This window comes from Vipera berus (assembly GCF_964194415.1).
Source record: "Vipera berus genome assembly, chromosome: 2".
NCBI lineage: Eukaryota > Metazoa > Chordata > Lepidosauria > Squamata > Viperidae > Vipera > Vipera berus.
The window spans coordinates 32,279,380-32,300,206 of NC_138203.1; the positions used below are offsets into that span (position 1 = coordinate 32,279,380).

General features: G+C 37.9%; 1 protein-coding gene across 1 annotated transcript in view; it reads right to left on the minus strand.

Moving 5' to 3' along the window:
• The window catches only part of SCAMP1 (secretory carrier membrane protein 1), a 38,938-nt gene extending 19,085 nt beyond the window's left edge, over positions 1–19,853 (minus strand). The window contains exons 1-6 of the mRNA XM_081318394.1: positions 19,349–19,853; positions 9,410–9,487; positions 7,802–7,900; positions 7,591–7,702; positions 5,975–6,103; positions 784–943 (exon numbers count right to left, since the gene is read on the minus strand). Of these exons, the coding sequence (XP_081174520.1) occupies positions 784–943; positions 5,975–6,103; positions 7,591–7,702; positions 7,802–7,900; positions 9,410–9,487; positions 19,349–19,405 (635 nt within the window). The 5' untranslated portion in view covers positions 19,406–19,853. The remainder of the gene's footprint in view (positions 1–783; positions 944–5,974; positions 6,104–7,590; positions 7,703–7,801; positions 7,901–9,409; positions 9,488–19,348) is intronic.
• Between the last annotated feature and the right edge of the window lie 974 nt (positions 19,854–20,827).

A 20,827-nucleotide genomic window follows, 5' to 3' on the forward strand; every position in this document is an offset into this window, starting at 1 on the left:
ATTTCAGATGCTGGACAGTTGGTCCACATTTACAGCATTTGTGGTATCCCGTAGTCATGTGATCACAATTTACAATGTTTTTGCCAAAAACTGGGGTTTATTTCCAATTTTCGGCAAAAACATCCTATAGCAAACAATGGATTCACTTAACAATCACTACAATAAGGGTCATAAAATTGGGTTGGTCATGTGAAGATCTGCTTTACATGTGTCATAATATATGACCATAATGGATATATTGTCATAACTTGGGGATTAGCTATATATCCAATTGGTACAAAAGAAACCAAAAAAATCAATTTTCAATATTATTCAGTTTATATTGACACTAAATTGTAAAACCCGAGTTAAATGATATTTTAGATGGCTATATTTTTGTCAATGTACAGGTAGTCCTTGACTTATAACTATTCATTTAATGACTATTTGAAGTTACAATGTCACTAAAAAAGTGACTTCTGTTTTTTTCACACTTATGACCACTGCGACATCCCAAAGTCACGTGATCAAAATTTGGACACTTGGCAACTGGCTCATATTTATGATAGCTGCAATGTCCCAAGGTCATGTAATCATCTTTTGCAAACTTTTGACAAAGAAAGTCAAAGGAGAAACAAGATTCACTTAACAACTGTGTTACTAATTTAAGAACTGGAGTGATTCACATAACACCTGTGGCAGGAAAGGTCGTAAAGGGCTCAATTGTGGTCATAATTTGAGGATATATATATCAATTATATACCTTTTTCATAGAACAAATTACAATTTAGATAATAATTTTACCTGAAGGCTCCATAAATTGGTCTATACCAGCAGACAAATGAACATGGTGTAAAAAGCAAGAACCAGAGAATACTCAATCCAAAGTCAACTCCTCGCCTGGGCTGAAGGCAAAACCAGGCCAGACATCCAAAAATATTAAGAAATAATGTCACAGCATGGACTGTGAGAAGAGAAGAGAAGAGAAGAGAAGAGAAGAGAAGAGAAGAGAAGAGAAGAGAAGAGAAGAGAAGAGAAGAGAAGAGAAGAGAAGAGGGTTAAAATTGAGCTTCTATATTTCTATAACAGAGCAATATATCAAACTGAATAAGCCACCTTCATCAATCAGAATTTTGTCATTGTAAACAGCTGAATGAATCTTTTTTAGAATTCTATGTTAAAAACTTATTTTTAAGTATTCTTCCAACAACTTTTCAAAATGTATGTATTAGCCAGGAATCATCAACAAAGGGTTGCATGGAAAGGGAAGAGGAATATCTATGATACCACCTCTTAATCCCTTATGGGAGACTATTAGAGGATCCTGTGATTTTACATAAGGCTCACCTGCTTTATAGGAAATCCAGACAGAAAGGGGAATTTGAAAATCCATAATGTTGACACAGAGGCTTGGATCTGAGATACTGAGATAAAGCCTGCTTTTCCAAAAGAAAAGAAAATCTGTAGCTCTTCATGAAACTATGATATATTGTAATTCAGATATATCTAGAAGGCCACAGGTTTCTCACCCTTACATAAAGGAATAAGTTGGAGCAGAAATAACTGACATGCTACCTCAATCAGCATAAAGTACCCCAAGCATACTCTGGGTTGGATGTAAACTTCTGTCAGGTGCTTTGAGTGGTGTTCTGTTCAAAACATTATTAGCAACACTGGAAGGATGTGAGATCCCCCCCACACACACACTATTTTCCCTACTAATATAGTTCCTAGTGTCGTTACCCCAATTCTATGGAGGAAATTTTTGGAGGGGATCAGATGCAGCTGCAGAAAGAGCTATCAATCTCTAATGTATCAGAAATGCTCACTAAATTAGAAACTCATAGAAAGGAGTCATCCCTAAGAATCAAATTCTGGATTCACTACTATAGTATTCTATATTCATTATGGTCCACAGTATATATGTGTTGACAGATGAAGAACATGGCCAATTACTTCCTACCTCAGAGGAAAGTACTATAGTAACATACTCAGCTTTTATCAGTCTCAGAAATTATTTTACAGAACAATGGATGCTCTTCCCACTCATCTTTCTGCGCCTTAGGGTAGTAGGTTTTTCATGGCAATTCCCTTAACTATTGTCTCTTTTTATTCTTTCATATCACTGTTATGTTTTTCAGGGGGAAGAGCTCTTACATATAGCATTTTAAAAAGTGTGTATACTTAGAATCTCTGCATATATAAATAATATCAAATAGAAATCTTTTATTTTAAAAACAATACTGACGATGAGAATGACTTTCAGTACAGATAGTCCTGACTTACAACCATTCACTTAGTGACCATTCGAAGTTGCAACGGCACTGGGAAAAAATGACCTATGACTATTTTTCACATTTATGACCGCTGCAACATCTCTGTGGTCACGTGATCAAAATTCAGGTACTTGACAATTGGCTCACATTTCTGACGGTTGCAGAATCCTGAGCCATGTGATCCCATCTTTTGCCACCTTCTGACAAGTAAAGTCAATGGGGAAGCTGGATTCGCTTGAGAACCGTGTTACTAATTTAACAGTTGCGGTGATTCACTTAACAATTGTGGCAAGAAAGGTCCTAAAATTTGGCAAAAGGCACTTAACAATTTTCTTGCACAGCAATGGAAATTTTGGATTCGTGGTCGTAAGATAAGGACTATCTGTAATTATCTTGACCACTATAAATGATTAACCTCCAGACCAATCTGCATCTATTCATAATTGCCAAATAGTATCATTCCCACAAAATAAATTAAATGGAATTTAGCAAATGTTATTTAAATTAAATTAAAAGTATTTTTCTAAGCAATTAAAATCCCAATCTTCCCAATTATATAATTTTGAAAAAAAATAATTGAAATAAAACTTGACCTTTTCAATACCAATCTTGGATTATAATGATTTATGGCTTTCTGAAAGTATGATAGGGTAAAGGTTTTACTTCTGTAATAAAAATTAACCCTTTATATTGCCAAATTTCCCAGCTACAGAAGCAAGCAGTGGTACTTGCTGTAGTAGCTGATGTTTCTACAATAATTATAGGATGTACAATTTTTTTAGATACTATTTAATTATCTGAAAGCTGGGCCAGTAAATACATACAGGAATAGCACAATACCCTACAATTAGTTATATCAAATTATATATTGCTTAACTCATTTACAAGTTCTTATTACATAAAAAAGTTACATAAAGTAATTGTGATCATTTGTACATATACTTAATACGAAGGTTTTCATGTATGAATTTAGAAAAAATGGTGGTAGAATTCTACACTAAGTACAAAGTTGGTATAGGATTCCGGTTAGGCTTTGACACATACAGTATATTGCATATGCAGCATGGAGCATTTCAAATTTGTAGAAGGAAAATCTTGAAAATATCAGGCGCAAATAACCAGGAGCATTCATTGAGTTCAAAGAGTTTATTATGGCTACCTCTATGCAAAAATCCAGTTGAGCAACGGTCAAAGCTAAATTGGCACTAGATAAGGGTGAATGGAATCCATGCAGGCTGGACTTGGGTCTCTTGTGGCAACACAATGACTCTAAGTCTAAGTGATGACACACACAACCCCATTTTCCAGCTCAGTCTGCTCTTCTCCCACTGGTTACTATAATATACTGTAACAGCAGAACAGTTTGAGTATCAGTTATTATTTACAGTGGTAGCAGTATGCTACATTAAGGATGAGAAACATTCTAGTGTATGCTTACAATATTGGTGAACTGTATTTTCATCATCTCTTACTGATGGGTGAAACTGCTAAGAGTTGCAGTTTAACAACTGGCAGGTTACATGTTCTACAACTTTTACCTATATCAGGGGTCGGCAACCTGAAAAAGCAAAAGAGCCACTGGTAACCGGTTCCATCACACATAAAAAAGTGGGAGCATCCACGCACGCACATGCGCATAAAACAAAATGTTTTGTGCATGCGCAAAATGTTTTTTGCGCATGCACGTGTGTGGATACACGCGCGCAGTTCCACTTTTTTTTATGTGGACGCACCTGCACGCCAGCGGCGACGGGTCTCCGTGGTGACGGGCGCTGGGTTGCGGCACCGCCTTCAGCCCGGGCGTCGCCGGAGCCACCCCCGGGACCTCCAAACTGCCACCTGAACACCCGTTTGGAGACCTGCTGGTGCCGGTTAAACCGGCACCAGCAGGTCTCCAAACCACACCTCCGCTCGAACACCAGCAGGTCTCAACACGGGTGTTCGGGCGGAGCTGCGCGCGCACCTCCGCCCAAACAGCGGTTTGGAGACCTGCTGGTGCCGGTTTAGAAAGCTGCCGCGGGCCGCGACAGCTTTCTAAACCGGCACCAGTAGGTCTCCAAACCGCACCTCCACCCGAACACCAGCAGGTCTCCAAACGGGTGTTCGGGCGGAGGTGCGAGAGAGGTGCGCGCGCAGCTCTCCAAACCTTTGGAGTGGTGCGCGCGCACCTCTGCCCATTCGGAGAGGTGCGCGCGCACCGGGCGACTGGGAGCCGCAGGTTGCCGACCCGTGGCCTATATTAAAGAAGTTTCCTTTTCTAGTCCTCACTTTATTCTCTGAGCAGGTAATTAGGCAAAATCAGTTATTTACTGGTTAAACTGAACAGTTTTAAATGTTATCTAATTGCCTAGTAAGGTATATTTTGTACATCTAAATACCCAACAATTTATTAAAACTATATACAGTCAATTTTTCCTCCAATTATATCTTGATAAAATTCTGGACAGGATACACCAGCCAAATTTTTATAAATAAATGGAATACTAGTTTTAGATAACTAAATATTTTTACAATTGGCTGGCTTTGAAAAGTGAATGTCAAGATAATCAAGAAAACAAAAATCCAGGTGGGAAATTATAATTATCACCACCCACCACTACTGTCATCTGCAACTAGCAATTTGCCCAAAGCTAGCTTCAGCCAAACTACCCTATAAAGCAGTTTTTAATAGCAGTTTTTGAAAATGTTTAAATATTGTTGCTGGAACAAATAAGAGAGATAACTGGTTTAATAATTAAGTAGAATATATAAATGAGGTTGAAGGTTCATTCTCCGAACTTGTGGGTTGGTTTCCGAACATTTCATTACCAGGCTAGGTAACATCTTCAGTGTCTGTTGATATATCCTTCATGGGCCTTTGCAAATAATAAGGCTCTTTGAAGTATCCCTGTACAATATATATTTTACCAATAAAAGGAAATATACGTGTCCCAGGATAATAATGCAAAATCAAATTTGGGTTGGTCACCGGGACCAGATATTTACTTTTCCAAGCTTTCCGACTCATGCTGGAGCTTCATCTTCTGACTATGGAGGACAAACGGGGGAAAGCTAACCACCAGATTGCAAGAACACAAGCGAGCAATCAGAGAGGAGACCCAAACTCACTGGTAGCCTCACATTGCAATGAACAAGGACATACATTTAATTTTGCAGCTCTAAGATCATTGGTCATGCAGGTACAAAGATAGCCAGGGAAATGATTGAAGCCTGGGAAACAGGCCTGTTGTCAGTTAATAGGAGTGCTGTTTTACTACCAGTTTATCAAATATTTAGGAGATGAGGACTTGGCAGCACAAGGAAATGATAGCCAATCGCCAGCCATCAATCAGCCAATAGGAAGGCACCACATAAACACAACTCACAGAACAGCCCAAAGCACTTATTCCAGTAGAAAGAAGTTCCCTGAAGATGGGCTTCCGGCATGAGTCCGAAAGCTCAGAAGAATAAATCTCTGGTCCCGGCGATCCAAATTTGGTTTTGCAATGTAACTATTCCTTGAAACTATAAAGTACAACTAGTTCCAGGCCCTTCCAAGGTCTTCTGGCCCTATGTGAATATTCATAAACAGTTATGCCAGACAGGTAGCAAAGCAAAGTGCTGACTGAATTGCACAAGCTTAATTTTTGATAAATTTTACTTATGGAAATATTCTGTCATTGAAACATTACCTAAATATAATTCAAGATTCTAAAAAATGTTCCATAGGTTTTACTTACACATCCACAAATAGTACATAATCTTTACTGTTTTCTGGAACTCCACGGGGATGTCTACTGAGAAATCCTGGTAAAAACAAGGGCCCACCGGGAAATTTCCTGGCAGTGGAGGCCAATTATTCTTTCTTCCTACATGAGCAAAAGGCAAACGCTTTGGTACACATTAAGGTTTACTTCACATTTTTCATTTTATAATTTCTGAAAAAAAGTTTATGGATTGTCTGATTAAGCAGATTGCATTCCAATAACAATGTGCACATACGAACAAACATACACTTAAATTCCCACAGAGAAAGTTAACTGGCTGAAAAAAAGCTTTGAGATCCTACAAATATCGTGCCCCTGAATTAACAGAAGTCAGGCATTATTTATTTTTGCTTGAAACTGCATTCATTAAAAGAGGCTTTACATAAAGTAGGTGGAATCTCCAGTCTGTGGCTTCTACTCTACACAGCAATTTCCTTTTGGAAAAGCCATCACTGCCAATGGAAGCTTTTATCAGTCTAATTACTGCGTTGGAATTATAAATCAAAAGACAAGAGCTAACTCACTCCACACACTGTGAATCTCACCAAAATAGTCTCCTATGTCACAATTAGTGTTGTATATGAGTGTAGGTGAGAGAGAAAAATGTTACTAGCAGTGGCCCTGCTATGTCTTTGTATTCATCTCCTAGAAGTTCTCCCAGAAACTGATGTTGGTCTTCGTTGAAAAAAAAGACCCCAACGTATGTTTAATTGTGAAAACAATGTAATAAAAAAATTAATTAAAATAATTCACTTTTCAAAATGCACACAATTCCAATGCCTAGATAGAATCATTACAATACATTTAACTTCCAATTAAAATGAGTTGAATATAATTGAGATTGCAATGCTAGGCAACCTTTCCTGCAACAGTCATCTGGAGTCATTGCATTAATGGAATACATACACCAATCAATAAACCAACCAACAGATTTAATCACGGACCAGGCTGCACGGTTACTTCACTGATTGCTCATTTTCACAGCTATTCTATTTAAAGAAGGAACATAAGTTCCTTAAGTAAACTAAAACTGAAGTGGCTAAATGCTTAAAATTTTGTAACAATGGCCTTTCCCCTATTATTTCAGTCAGGAAATTCTTTTGTCTCTCTTGACAATTATTTCTACCCCCAGGGAGACCATTCATGTGAAGAACAATAGTTTAAAATTGGTAGAAAACAAATCTCCTTATGAGTAATCTAGCCTCAAGTGTCTCAAAGTGTCATCTGTTACTTGCACTTCTAGGAGAAAACTGATGAAGTCTTCCTCAAACTCAGTTCACTTAGTCAGGTGACTATGCAGACAGGTCCACATTGTTTTCTTGGCAACTAGAGTGAAAGTGATTTAGGCTACTTTTGCTTTCTAAGCCTGGCCTACAGTTGGGAAATTTCCTAATGGTCTCTACTGAATTATTATTGATATTTTCTAGCTTTTTCATGATGAGTCAAGACTGGCTAGGTGCTGCCACCTACTGTAACAAAATATTAACAAATTTCAGACAATAAACTGCTAGCACCAAATTATTTTCTTCCACTGCAATGTCAGCTCTGGGGATCATCACAGCACACTGTCTTAAGATACATCAACATACCTCCCTGCTGATTGAGACTCTGCATTTCTCTTTCCCTGCGATCTAGTTCAGCTGCTTTTCGCTCTAATTCTTCCTGTCGCTTAAGCAGTTCAGCTTGGGCCAAGGCGTGCTCCTAAGGAAAATAAATGCAGAAATAAGCAGTAAAGATGGTCTGCATAAAAACATTAACTTTTTATTACTGAGATTCTGTTATAAATAATTCCAAATATACCTTTGCAATTTGAGTATAAGCAGGTGGTTCCTCAGTTGGTTTCATTATAGCAGGTTGTGTACTGGGCACATTAGGAATTTTGACATTTCCTGGTGGTGGCTAGTAAATTAAAAAAAAAATCAAAATTATTTTTGAAACACTCCTCAAAGACCATCAAATATATCTTACATTATACAGGACTGCAAGATATATATGAAGCATTACTATAATTTGCTGGATACTTTATGCTTTTCATAAACTATGTATGTATGTACTAATGACATCTATTTTACGCTGTACCATCAAATTGAAAATTAGTTCACAGAAAATGAAATGGTACCCAAAATGTTTTGTTAGGATAATACACCAAGCTATTAGAAATTTAGTTAAGTTAACAAATAATATATTTGGCATATTTGCATGCATAAATAAATAAATAAATAAATGGGGGGGAAATGGTATTCATTGTGAGGGGAATGTAAGCATGGTTCAGATATGAAACACCAGATAATCAAGCTATAATTTGTTGTGACATGAAAGTTTAAAATTTGAATGCATCTTTGTCTTATGTCACTTCATACAATGATTTCCTGAATTCTTAAGCCAAGTTTTCTATCATAACTTAGCTAACATAAATCTGATGAACATAGTTTACCATTACAATTTATAGGAAGCTCTTTGGACATCTCATTTTATAAAATAAAGGAAAACAGGATTATAAAATGGAAATAAAAAAGAACACATCTGAAGTAGATCACTGTCAGAAGGAAAGGGACCTAAGTGTGCAAAGTATTTTGATTTCCAAACATTTTAACATACCTGTTCCTTAAAATAAAAACTGTTCAAGTGATATTATTCGGTACATTATAATTGTAGGAAAAAACTTAAAATGGGCTATTTCAGCCAGAAACAGTTTTTTTTTCCACTTTCCACAGTCAAAACAAATCTCTCTCTCTCTCCCTCTGTGTGTGTGTGTGTGTGTGTGTTGTGAACAAGAATACCATTTATACAAATGTAAAACAGATTATTTCCTGTCAGTTACAACCATATCACATAAATCAGTATACTGTTAATAGGCATACATTGTTAGGTAAAATAAATTTAATGAATATAGTCTAGAGATTAGAACTTGTTTCTCATTACTGTATCATCATCATCATCATTATATTTTCTATTCAGACTGGCCCTAAGGTTGGAAGCTGAGATTTTTCCTATCACCAATTACCCCCTTCCAATTTTAAGTGTTCTAAGGTATACACTTGAAATATTCTATAGGCATTAGCTGATATTAAGTTAATGGCCTTTTGCTTATCAACACCGTATCTAATATAGCAAGTACAAAATGGCTTTGTTAAGTCACACACAACTCAAGAAAGAGCAAAAGTGTGTTTCTTAGCCTATGTTCCACTCAGGAACATTACGAATCCAAATCTGCTAAGCTTTACAAGGTAGCTGTATTATGTGCCATCAGACTATAAGATTACACTTTGATTTAAAGTAGCCTGCTTCAAACAATATTTAGTAAAATACAAATAGGGTTTGATCTGTGAAGATATCATGAATTCAAAGTAACACAAATTTTTTTTGCAGATTAAAAATGCACTCTTAAAGAAAGATAAAAATGCTTACTGTTCTGGAATCTGAGAAAGGGTTGTATTCATCTAATCCTGGTGGAACATTTCTAGTCACTTGTGTAACGGAAGGATCCTACCGATAGAGGGGGGGAAAAGAGAAAAATCACAAAAAACATGTATAAATTAGCACTGATCCCAGATATGAACCAAAGCAAACACTTAAAGCATAGTCTGAGGTTTGTGATAGCTATTTAAACTAGATTCTTTCTAGAACTCATCACAAAATCAACTTCTCTATATTAAACTACCGGTATATTAGCAAACAATTATCCTGCTACCCGTTTTTTCCCCAAAATGTTGACACATCCTTACAGTAAGCAGGACAATTCATTTAAAGGAAATGTTGTTTTCAATTCCTTTATGCAGGCCCACAATCATATCCTATTAGATTCTAACACCTCAAAAATACATATTATTCAATATAGTTATTCTTTAATAATGAAAGTAATGACAGAATACACTGAGGAACAGTTATATTAACTTAATCAATGCTCATTTCTCTCACTTATGTCTTGTTATTACACTTCAGTACAAGTACTGTATTATCAACATCAGAATATTATAAATATTACTTTATGATAACATCTTGTAAAAGTATCGCAATATACGCATTTTGTCTAACTTATTTCCTTTGATTTCATTGTTACACCTATGGATAGATGTTTGCATATGCATAAATCATCTCAGGACACATCCCATGGATTTGGTAACACGGACACCAATCCACAAAACTATGCCCAAACAAAAATGTCAAAGACCAAATACTATTTTTTTCTAACTCACAAACATAGCACCTCTATAAAAATTCTTTAGAATTCTTTGAAGACTTAAGTTAATTTTTGATGTATATTGTATGTACAACTGATTAAGTCAGTAGCATTGTACCACTTCAAAAATATATTAGAAATTATATTTACTAGTATTCTTTAAATAAGAACAGAATAAAGATTAGGCAAATCTGCAGTGTTTTTACTTGTAGATCTGACTTCATTTAGTACAGAACAGAGAAATGCATTTGTATTCTTACTTTCCCTATATTGTTAATCGATTTCATACAGAGCACCTTTTAAACCTATTTTAACTTCTATGAAATAGACCTGCTCTTCCTATACCTGTAACTGAATTCTCAATTTCCAGCTGAATTTCCAGCTTCACTAAGAAATTGAAATACAAAATTCATAGTCAATCATGCATTGGAAGCTATGAATAAGCACTTTTATCCTATCAAAATATGCCAGGCTCTTATTTGAAAAAAATAATCACCACTACTTTGTGCTAAATATGAAATACAGAAGGTAATATAGAACTGAACTATTATCTATTATCTGTCAAATCCCAAGATAGTTGTGGTGTTAGAATTCTACAACATAACATGGGAGAAATCAGAAATAAAAAAGAAAAAGTAAAGTATCTTTTTCAAAGTTGAATTTCATTGGAGAATGGGGCCAGAATACATTACTCACAGAGGTAGCACACAAAAGGAGCTCAAAGTTCAATTTTTGTCATTTTTAGTCCATAGACTGGAATTAAGTTAATCTTCCTGTCAGCTGGAATTCTGTGTTGACATACCATTGTCAACAGATACCATCTGCCTGCCATTGTTCTCTAGAAGGAAATACATATTGGTAGTTCTTGACTTATACATCTTACATTTAGCGACTGTTTGAAATTGACATTTTTCACTTTTATAATTGTTGAGGCATCCCCATGGTCACATGATCAAAATTCAAATGCTTGGCAACTAGTTCATATTTATGACAATTGCAGGGTTCTGGGGTCACGTGATCACTTTTTGCGACCTTCTAACAAGCTAAGTCAATGGGAAAGGCAGATTCACTTTATAACTCTGTTACCACCTTAACCGCTGTGATTCACATAACTGTAGCAAGAAAGGTTATAAAATGGGGCAAAACTCACTTAACAACTGTCTCATTTAGCAACAGAAATTTTGGGCTCACTTGTAGTTGTAAATCAAGATTACCTGTACATGCACCCTCCTCCTTAGGAAGTATTTATCTGAAGATAAAATACAGCAATGTGTATGTATGTATGTATGCATGCATGCGTGCGTGTGTATAAATATGTGTGTGTGTGTGTGTGTGTGTGTGTGTGTGTGTGTGTATGTGTGTTGGTGCGCGCGCGGGGGCGGTTTGTCTAGATTATTTTTATGATCTCCCAGTCTGGCTTGTAATCCTATTTCTTGAGCAGTCACATAACACAAATGTACACAAGTGATCTATACAATCAAGAATTAGCTAGCTAGCATTTTCTATTACAAATTCCATGAATCATACAAAATGGTTCCTAGATATGTTTGATTTTATATTGTAAAAACTTAATGAAGAGTCCTAACAGGAAGGGTTTTGACACTGATTACAGTTGCAATTAAAGTGTAATAAGTGTAGCATACTGAAATGTAGTCTTTAGTGTTATTTTTAGGGAACAAAAAACAAAAGATTTTCTTAAACTGGCTTGATTACTGGACTCCAGCCAGAAAGCTGAAGATGCATTTTAACACTGAACCAAACCGATTGGGAATTACCATTCTGAAATTAACATACAAACAAAAAAGTAGCAACTGCAAATAACCTAAGAAACAGGCCCAAATTTTATTCAACAGTAATATTCTAATATTATTAAAATGTATGAGATGTGTGAATTACATGTTTGCTCTATCAACGACAGTACCATTTTTATTTCAGTATATTGCTCAGTAACTCTAGCAAATCAAAGAAAAATCTACCAACTTATACCAAATTTATAGTTTATAATCTTCAATCAAGAATCCTTCATCCTGATGCGGACCGACTTGGGCCAAAAGCAAAAAGTTAACTATCGGTTTATTATTATTTATCTGATTTTTTGTCTTCAAAAAAGAAAATGGATAGCCTTACAACATATCAAATATACAATTAAAATAATTAAGAACATGACAGCAAAACATAAAAGCCACAACAGAACTGTAATAAAAAATACTATAAGAGAATCAACCTCAGGACCGAGAGCATACTTTTGGGTGCACGCAGACATGGTCCTTCCTTTTATAGCTTTAACAAGACAAGGATGAGCCAGAAATAAATAGGTGCAATTAGCACTGTTATTTTATCTGCAGTCTGTTGCAAGTGGAAATTGTTATTTTTCTCTCTCTCAAATTAAGAGCTACAGTGATTTTGTACATTTGTTCACTGACAAAGAAATGATTAGTCTATAATTTTAATGGTAGATTTTAACACTGAGAGACATAACAAAAAAAATCCAGAAAAACGCATTTCAACAAAGTTATAAATTGATTTGCATTTTAATAATTGAAATAAGTATTTGATCCCCTATCAATCAGCAAGATTTCTGGCTCCCAGGTGTCTTTTATAAAGGTAACGAGCTGAGGTTAGGAACACTCTCTTAAAGGGAGTGCTCCTAATCTCAGCTTATCTGTAAAAAAGACACCTGTCCACAGAAGCAATCAGTCAATCAGATCCCAGACTCTTCACCATGGCCAAGACCAAAGAGCTGTCCAAGGATGTCAGGGACAAGACTGTAGACCTACACAAGGCTGGAATGGGCTACAAGACTATTGCCAAGCAGCTTGGTGAGATGACAATAGTTGATGTGATTATTCGTAAATGGAAGAAACACAAATCAACTGTCAATCTCCCTCAGTCTGCGGCTCCATGCAAGATCTCACCTTGTGGAGTTTCAATGATCATGAGAATGGTGAGGAATCAGCCCAGAACTACATGGGAGGATCTTGTCAATGATTTCAAGGCAGCTGGGACCATAGTCACCAAGAAAACAATTGATCACACACTACGCCGTGAAGGACTGAAATCCTGCAGCGCCCGCAAGGTCCCCCTGCTCAAGAAAGCACATGTACAGGCCCGTCTGAAGTTTGCCAATGAACATCTGAATGATTCCGAGAACTGGGTGAAAGTGTTGTGGTCAGATGAAAATCAAGCTTTTCGGTATCAATTCACCTCGCTGTGTTTGGAGGAGCAGGGATGCTGCCTATGACCCCAAGAACACAGTCCCCATCAAACATGGAGGTGGAAGCATTATGCTTTGGGGGTGTTTTTCTGCTAAGGGGACAAGACAACTTCACTGCAAAGGGATGATGGACAGGGCCATGTACCGTCAAATCTTGGGTGAGAGCCTCCTTCCCTCAGCCAAGGCATTGAAATTGGGTTATGGATGGGTATTGGAATGCTGGAGCATGACAATGACCCAAAACACACGGCCAAGGCAACAAAGGAGTGGCTCAAGAAGAAGCACATTAAGGTCCTGGAGTGGCCTAGCCAGTCTCCAGACCTTAATCCCATAAAGTTTCGAGCTGCCAAACATCAACCTTGAAACCTTAATGACTTGGAGAGGATCTGCAAAGACAAGTGGGACAAAACCCCTCCTGAGATATGTGCAAAACTGGTGGCCAACTACAAGAAATGTCTGACATCTGTGATTGCCAACAAGGGTTTTACCACCAAGTACTAAGTTGTGTTTTGTGAAAGGGTCAAATACTTATTTCACTCATTAAAATGCAAATCAATTTATAACTCTTGAAAACTGTGCTCCCTCCTCAAAATGTTACTCATTCTGTGAGGCATTTGGGGCTGGAAATGAAACTCTTTCCCTACCTGACTAATCGGCTTTTATTCTGGCTCCTTGTCTTCTTCCTTTTCCATTAGAAACAGGGAGAACTGTATCATAATGCCCACTGTAATTTTTTCTTTCCTTGAGGAAAAAGATTTTACAACTCTGCCATTAGAAGAAACCAATTAGCTGGACATTCTGAACTATTTCAAATGACCTGTATCCTTCTCTGTGACTTTTTGTGGTATTGTATTAGAGAAGATATCAAGTCTTGGGTGGGTTTTTTTGCCACACTCGTTGCCATGCCAAACCTTTCACTGACAAACCAGCTAGAGTAATGCACTCCTTCACCTCTGTAGAGAGATCACAGGATATAATTTCCCTGAACATTTATTGCTGACCTACCACATATTAACGGTCTGGATATTATTCTGATAGTGCCTGATATTTTTAAGCTATCACATTTCAGTCTACCATAGTCTCTTGCTGCCTCTCAAGACAGCTCTTCTGTTTGTTCAGCAAGTTTTCTAGAATTAACCCTGCCCAATCATCTTATATGTTTCAGAGGCAAACAATTAACAGCACAATTCTGGAAAGCTCTGTTTCAATTATTGGACGTTAAGCACCACCTATGTTACATCCTTCTTCTGTAGTTGGCTGGAGAAATCAAGGGGACATATGCTACCGTAAGAGTATTAACTTCATTCCTGCATAAACTACCAACAAGACAACTGATCTTTTAACTGCAGCTAAATTTGCTTTCAAAATGTCTCTATTCAGATGTCACCGTTTCAGATCACTGTCATGCCTGCTATCAAATTTATCCCAGTTGTAAGTTATTTGAGACGCTTCCAATTTTCTTCAGAGTTGCAGGTTGCTAAAGATCGTCTTAAAGTACAGGTAGATAATGCCCAAACACTACAAGGTCTCTATTGCATCACCTTGAAGGTCTCCTACCACATTTAGCTTTCAAATTTGATTTGATTCTACTTGATTTCTCTTCTCCCCTCAGCTAAGAAGCTGGATGCCCAGTGGAACATTTTAGACTGCTTGCAAAGATAAATCCCAACACAACCTCCATCCACGCTGAAGGTCTCCATTATTTCCCTCTCCAGTCATGGTTCACTCCCCTTGTATATTTCAACATCATCCCCAATCTTGCGGATGGAGGATAGGAGAGAAGAATTTACAAGGGAAATATGTTACACATCTATCTCAGAAGAGACACAATGGAATATCTTATTCATTGGAAGAGATATCCAGGAAGGGAGAAAGTTCAGTATTGAGAAAAGTTGAAAATAAAAAAACGGAATAGATGGAAATTCTCTTCCTTTTTGCTTTCTGCTGTTGTGGGGGGGTGGGGGGGGAAGAGAAGCAACCCTGGAAACCACTCCAATTTACACAAAAGAGATGGATACCTCTCCCCTCCCCACATCCCAAGCAAGAGGGGGGCAGGTTAAAGAACTTGTGCTGTCCACTCTTGCCAACAAACAAAGGTAACAGAGGAAGAGACACAATGCCTTCCAATTTCCTACACTCAGAGGATGGGTGGGAGAAGATGCTCCTGGCACTATGGCATCACAAAGAAGAGAAAAAAGATCAAATAGAGAGGAGTGCCTTAAATTGACAAATTAGGAAGGAAAAAGACTCGGTCAAGTTTAAAAAATGGGTTAATTATGTAATCTGAGAATTTTACCTTGTACAAGTGTATTTAATAGTCCCAAAGAACACCTTACCTTGATCCTTGAAACCTATTACAGGTTTCCATGCAAATTTACTAAAGGACTGATACTTATGTAACAGAGTAAGTTCTAACATCTGAAAGCTCAGACACTACCAAGATAGTATGACCTTTCAAAAAAACACATGGCATTTTAAAGACTAAACTTCTGTTACAGAACAAGGCTTCACAAATTACACATCACTTCATCAGATGCACTGAGAAAAATATATGCCTCCATGAAGGAAGAGAGGACACAGAATAATGAAAGGTCAGAGAGAAATGAAATATAGTATGTGAAGATAATTATAATTATCTATACATAATGGCCATTGTAAAGGTATATGGGGAAAACCTTGGAAGAGAGGCAAAGAAATGCTGTCTCAGATAAGAGAGAGCATGGCCTGCAGCTGGAAGTGGCTAAGGCAACTTTTATTCTCTAGTTTCTTCAGCTAGATGGAAGAACTGTATTTTCAGATATACAGGACTGTTAATGTAGCAATGAAGGAGAATATTCAGGGTTGAAATGAGGGGTCCTTAGTGCTCTCTGAGCTTGCTTGTTTTCTTTTCTTGCAGACTTTTCATTACTCTAACTAGGTAACTGATGATGTTACCTAATTAGGGTAATGAAACAGCTACAAGAAAACAAGCAAGCTCAGAGAGCACCAAAGAGCCTCACTGTTAATGTAGGTTTACAATAAAATAGAATTAGCTTATCTGGATGTATTTCCTGTCTGGCCTACCTGGTATGGCTGAGAGCCATTCACAAAACAAGAACTGGGTATGACAGACATAGATATCTTACATTGGGGTGATACCATACTTCAGGAATTTAAGATCTAGCCATCAGAAACTCAAGTTGGTATAATAGTTGCTGACAACTTCAATATATTTTGAAGAGAAACACGTAAGGTTGAGTTTGGATAACTTTCACTATAGTTGATGGTGATACATAGTACACCCACCATGAAAAGAAAGAACTGTCCTAAGTGATGAAAGTATAAACAGACAGAATGCCTAAGGATATTAACGGATTAAAAGTTCAAGAGCCAGATAGGTTATGCAGATCTAGTTCTCTAAATATGAAAATATAATTGCAGAAATTACTGAGAAAAATATATTCTGAAGTTAATATGTAATAAATTTACAACTAGAAATACTAACACATTCCAGAAAAGCAATTTGCTTATTACTATACTGAAGTTCTCTAGGTCACAGTTCCCCAACTTTTCTGTCTTTGTGGACTGGCGAAGGGGGAGGGAAGGAGAGGAGATGGTTCTATGCGAGCAGCTGGCAAGCGCAAGCCCGCCATTCACACAAAGTGTGCATGCATGCGCTTACCCGCTACTTGTGCAAATGGGGATGCATGTGTGCATGCATGCACTCAAATACCATTTTTGCAAACACCTAACAGCCCACTAGTTAGACCAGAGCTTGGGGACCCCTGCTATAGGTAACTATACTTTTCTTCCAAAGTTGACAAATCCTAAGCACTACATTTTTAATAAATACTGTAAGTATTTAAGATAACTAATAATTTAGAATAAAGCAGCTATTAATCAGAAATTCTCTTCATTTACTATTAATTAATGGCATCTCAAAACTATTATCTATTCTTTAGAGGCTTTAACACTGCCACCTGTTTAAGCCCTTTTGACAATTTTAAAGGGAGAACATAACAGAAGCCAAGGTGGATTAAATTAAATGCTTACTTAATCAAGCATTTCCCCCACACAACCAATACAGATGCCTGAAGGAAATCCATAAATAAGAACAACATAATACCTTTCTGCTGGCAAATGAACTAAGAGGTATAGTAGATTGCTTAACATGGGATGGCAACTGCTACTCCAGCCTTAATTAGAAGTAATATTTAGGATCATGACTTAGTCAATAATTTATCTAATATTCTAAACGGTCTATCATTACATTCATAGCAATAATTTTATCAGTTTAAGTACACATTGTAAGGTACTAGTTTCTTTTACCTGTCCTGAGCTATACATCATCTTATGTATTTTTCTATTACTTAAGTATTGCTTTCTCCCAACTAAAAAAAAACTTCTCAAGTGACTTCAAGTCTCCTTATTATTCTGATTGCCCTTTCTTGCACTTTTCCTGCTCTACAGTATTTCCTTAGCCTCAGGATTGTACATGATATTTCAACTGTAGTTATACTACATATATTTTTTAAAAACATTATAGTAAGTATTTTATTTTTGGCTACCTTCTTAATGATGTCTGTAACCAATATAAATTTTCCACAGTGAAACAACTTCATTTCACATTAAGCTATCTCTTCCAGCCAGTTGGAAGTCTTTTCTTTTTTTTCTTTCTTTCTTTCCTTTCTTCTCTCTCTCTCTCTCTCTCTCTCTCTCTCTCTCTCTCTCTCTCTCTCACACACACACACACACACACACTGTATATTTATAAAAATAGCAGACCATATTATTACTTGATTGTTCCTGCTTCCTCCTACTCCATGTTGGAAGAGTCCTGCTTCCTCCTACTCCAGGTTGGGAAACCTAATTTCATTCTTGTTATATGACAAGTTCAGAAGCAGGCATCCTATTTTATTCAAGCCTGCAAGTTGGTACAGATGCATATATGTACTTATTTCACAATATCTGTATACCACCTTAGAAATAGCTGTCGCATCAATCATGTGCTGCCTGCCTACTCGATCCATCTTACATATATGGCCTGGAAACCATATGACTGTAACTTCTGGTTCTACCTTAGCCATGAAAGCCACCTGGATGACTATGGGCCACTCTCAGCCCAAGTTACCTCCAGACTGTTATTGGGAGAAAACTGGAGGAAGGAGTAGTGTGTATGTTTGCTGCCTTGAGTTACTCTAAAGAAAAAAGGCGGGATTTTAAAAATGAATGTATAAAATTTGATAATCCTCCAGTTGACCTTTTACAAAGTGATTACCTTGATGCAATCTTTTTACCACCACCACCACCCCGGGTCAATTCAGCTGCCTTTGCTTTTTTAAGCAATTCAACACTTGCCAGGCACATTTGGCCACCTCCCCAAGTAATTCATAAGCCATTTAAAAAGTACCAGTCATCAACTCACTGTTTCTTTCTAGATCACTGACTTTTCCTAGACAGGAGATGGGAGGCAGACGACGTTACAAGCGAGGGCCGGAACCTGACAACAGAGGGCAGCAACCTTCTGGCAGATGCAAACCACTGGAGCTTATAGCATCGGAGCCTACACCCCTCCGCGCACCTGCCACCCTTCCTCTGTTAAACCCCTTTGTGGAGGGAGGGAGGGGGGAAACATAGCTAATACAGCCAGACAGCAGCCGCCGCCTCAGCGAAAGGCAGGGAACAGCAGGTTCCCAAATGGGGCTTCTTTGGGAGGCCAAAGAACAAGCCGGCGAGATCCCTGTATCTCGCGAAAGGATGGAAGAAAGCGGGGCGGGACAGGACGCCGCCGCCGCCGCCACCACTGTCGAAGGTAGACTTTGCAAGTGTGTCAGCCAGCCCTGAACCAACCGCTTGGCCGCCGCCGCCGCCCCCCCACTCCGGCGCAACTCGGCGTGCTACGAGCGGCTGCTCCGCAGAGACCCGGCGGCTCGTCCACTCCTGCCTACGTCTCTCTCCCTCCCTCCCTCCTTACCTTGAAAGGGTTGTTAAGGTCTGGGTCCGCGAAAGGGTTGCTGTCGAAATCCGACATAGCGACGGTCAGGCAGGCGCTGCGATGCGCGAATGGCGGCCGCCAGCGACTTTAGTCGAGCGCCCCAAAGGCAGCCCCGTCCCTACCGATGCCAGCCGAGGTAGATCCGGCACGAATCCCCGCCCCCGAAACCCAGAGGAGCCCGATAGGTTAGCCGGGCCTCCAAGATGGCCGCCCAGGAAATGACGTAAGAGCAGGGACGCGAGGGGGCGGGAAGAAGAGTAAAGCGTTGGGGAGATCGGTGAAGGGAGCGTGCTTCTCCTCTTTTTTGCGGGGTGGGTGGGTTGGCAGCGTGTTTCGCGTGAATTCTCCCCCAAACCTTTTCTGTCCCGCGTGTTCAACAAGTACCAGGCAGTTCTTTCTGGTTCTTCCTTACGCCCTCTTGAGGAATGCAGCAGCTTCAAGATCTGCTTTTATTTATGAAATTTTGCAGATTTTGGTATTTGGATCCCGATCTCTTTTTGATCATGTGTGTGAAACATTATGTTTAAAAGTTAAATTTTCTTGATGCCGTTTGTATAAAGGTTCTTGCATTTGGTTAACATAAAAGCCAACTTATTTGAGCAATCTGACCTGGTTTGATGGGTTAGGGTTGGGGTTTTAATATGTCTTTTAATTACTGTTTTAAACTTGGGCATAGTATTTAATTGTTTTTTAACTTTTGTATTCCGTTTTTATATTTATTGCCCTGTACACCGCCCTGAGTCCTTCGGGAGAAGGGCGGTATAAAAATATAATAAATAAATAAATACTTGGGGGGGGGGGAAGCGAAGATAGTTTTATTGCGGCTGTTTTCAAACTTGACAACTTTATGATGTATGGACTTCAACTCCCAGAATTTCCCAGCCGGCAATTCTGTAAAAGATTGGAAAAGAATTCCCAGATTGGAAAACGCTGCTTTATTGCCCATGTCTGGCATTTGTCAATTGACACAAACTTTTAAATGAGTTGTGATTGGTTCTATTCCCCCCAAACCAACAAGAACCTGTTTTAAGCCGATTGTTTATACAGCTTTTCGCATTATATTTCAGACTTGTTTTTAATCTTTTTTATTAAAAAAATTTTTTAATAAAGTAAAAAGAAAAAATATAAAGATAATAAACATAAATAATAAATAATGAAAATAGAAATAGAAAAGAACAATTGTAAAGGATGGTCGTCTGATTTTGACAATGGTTTCAGATACATTTATATTGTGCCCTAAGTTTCCTTCTTTCTACTGTTCCTAATCTTCAAACCCGTAATTCACAAATTTACTTTTCTCTTTTTTTCAGCAAAAAATCCATAAGGGGTTTCCAATCACTAATAAATGTAATTGAGCTTTCTATAATCAAATAATTTTGTCATCTTCACCAAATATTCTTCCATTGTGGATATTTCAGTCTCTATTTTTTGCACATATAAAAGGCTGACAGCAGTAAT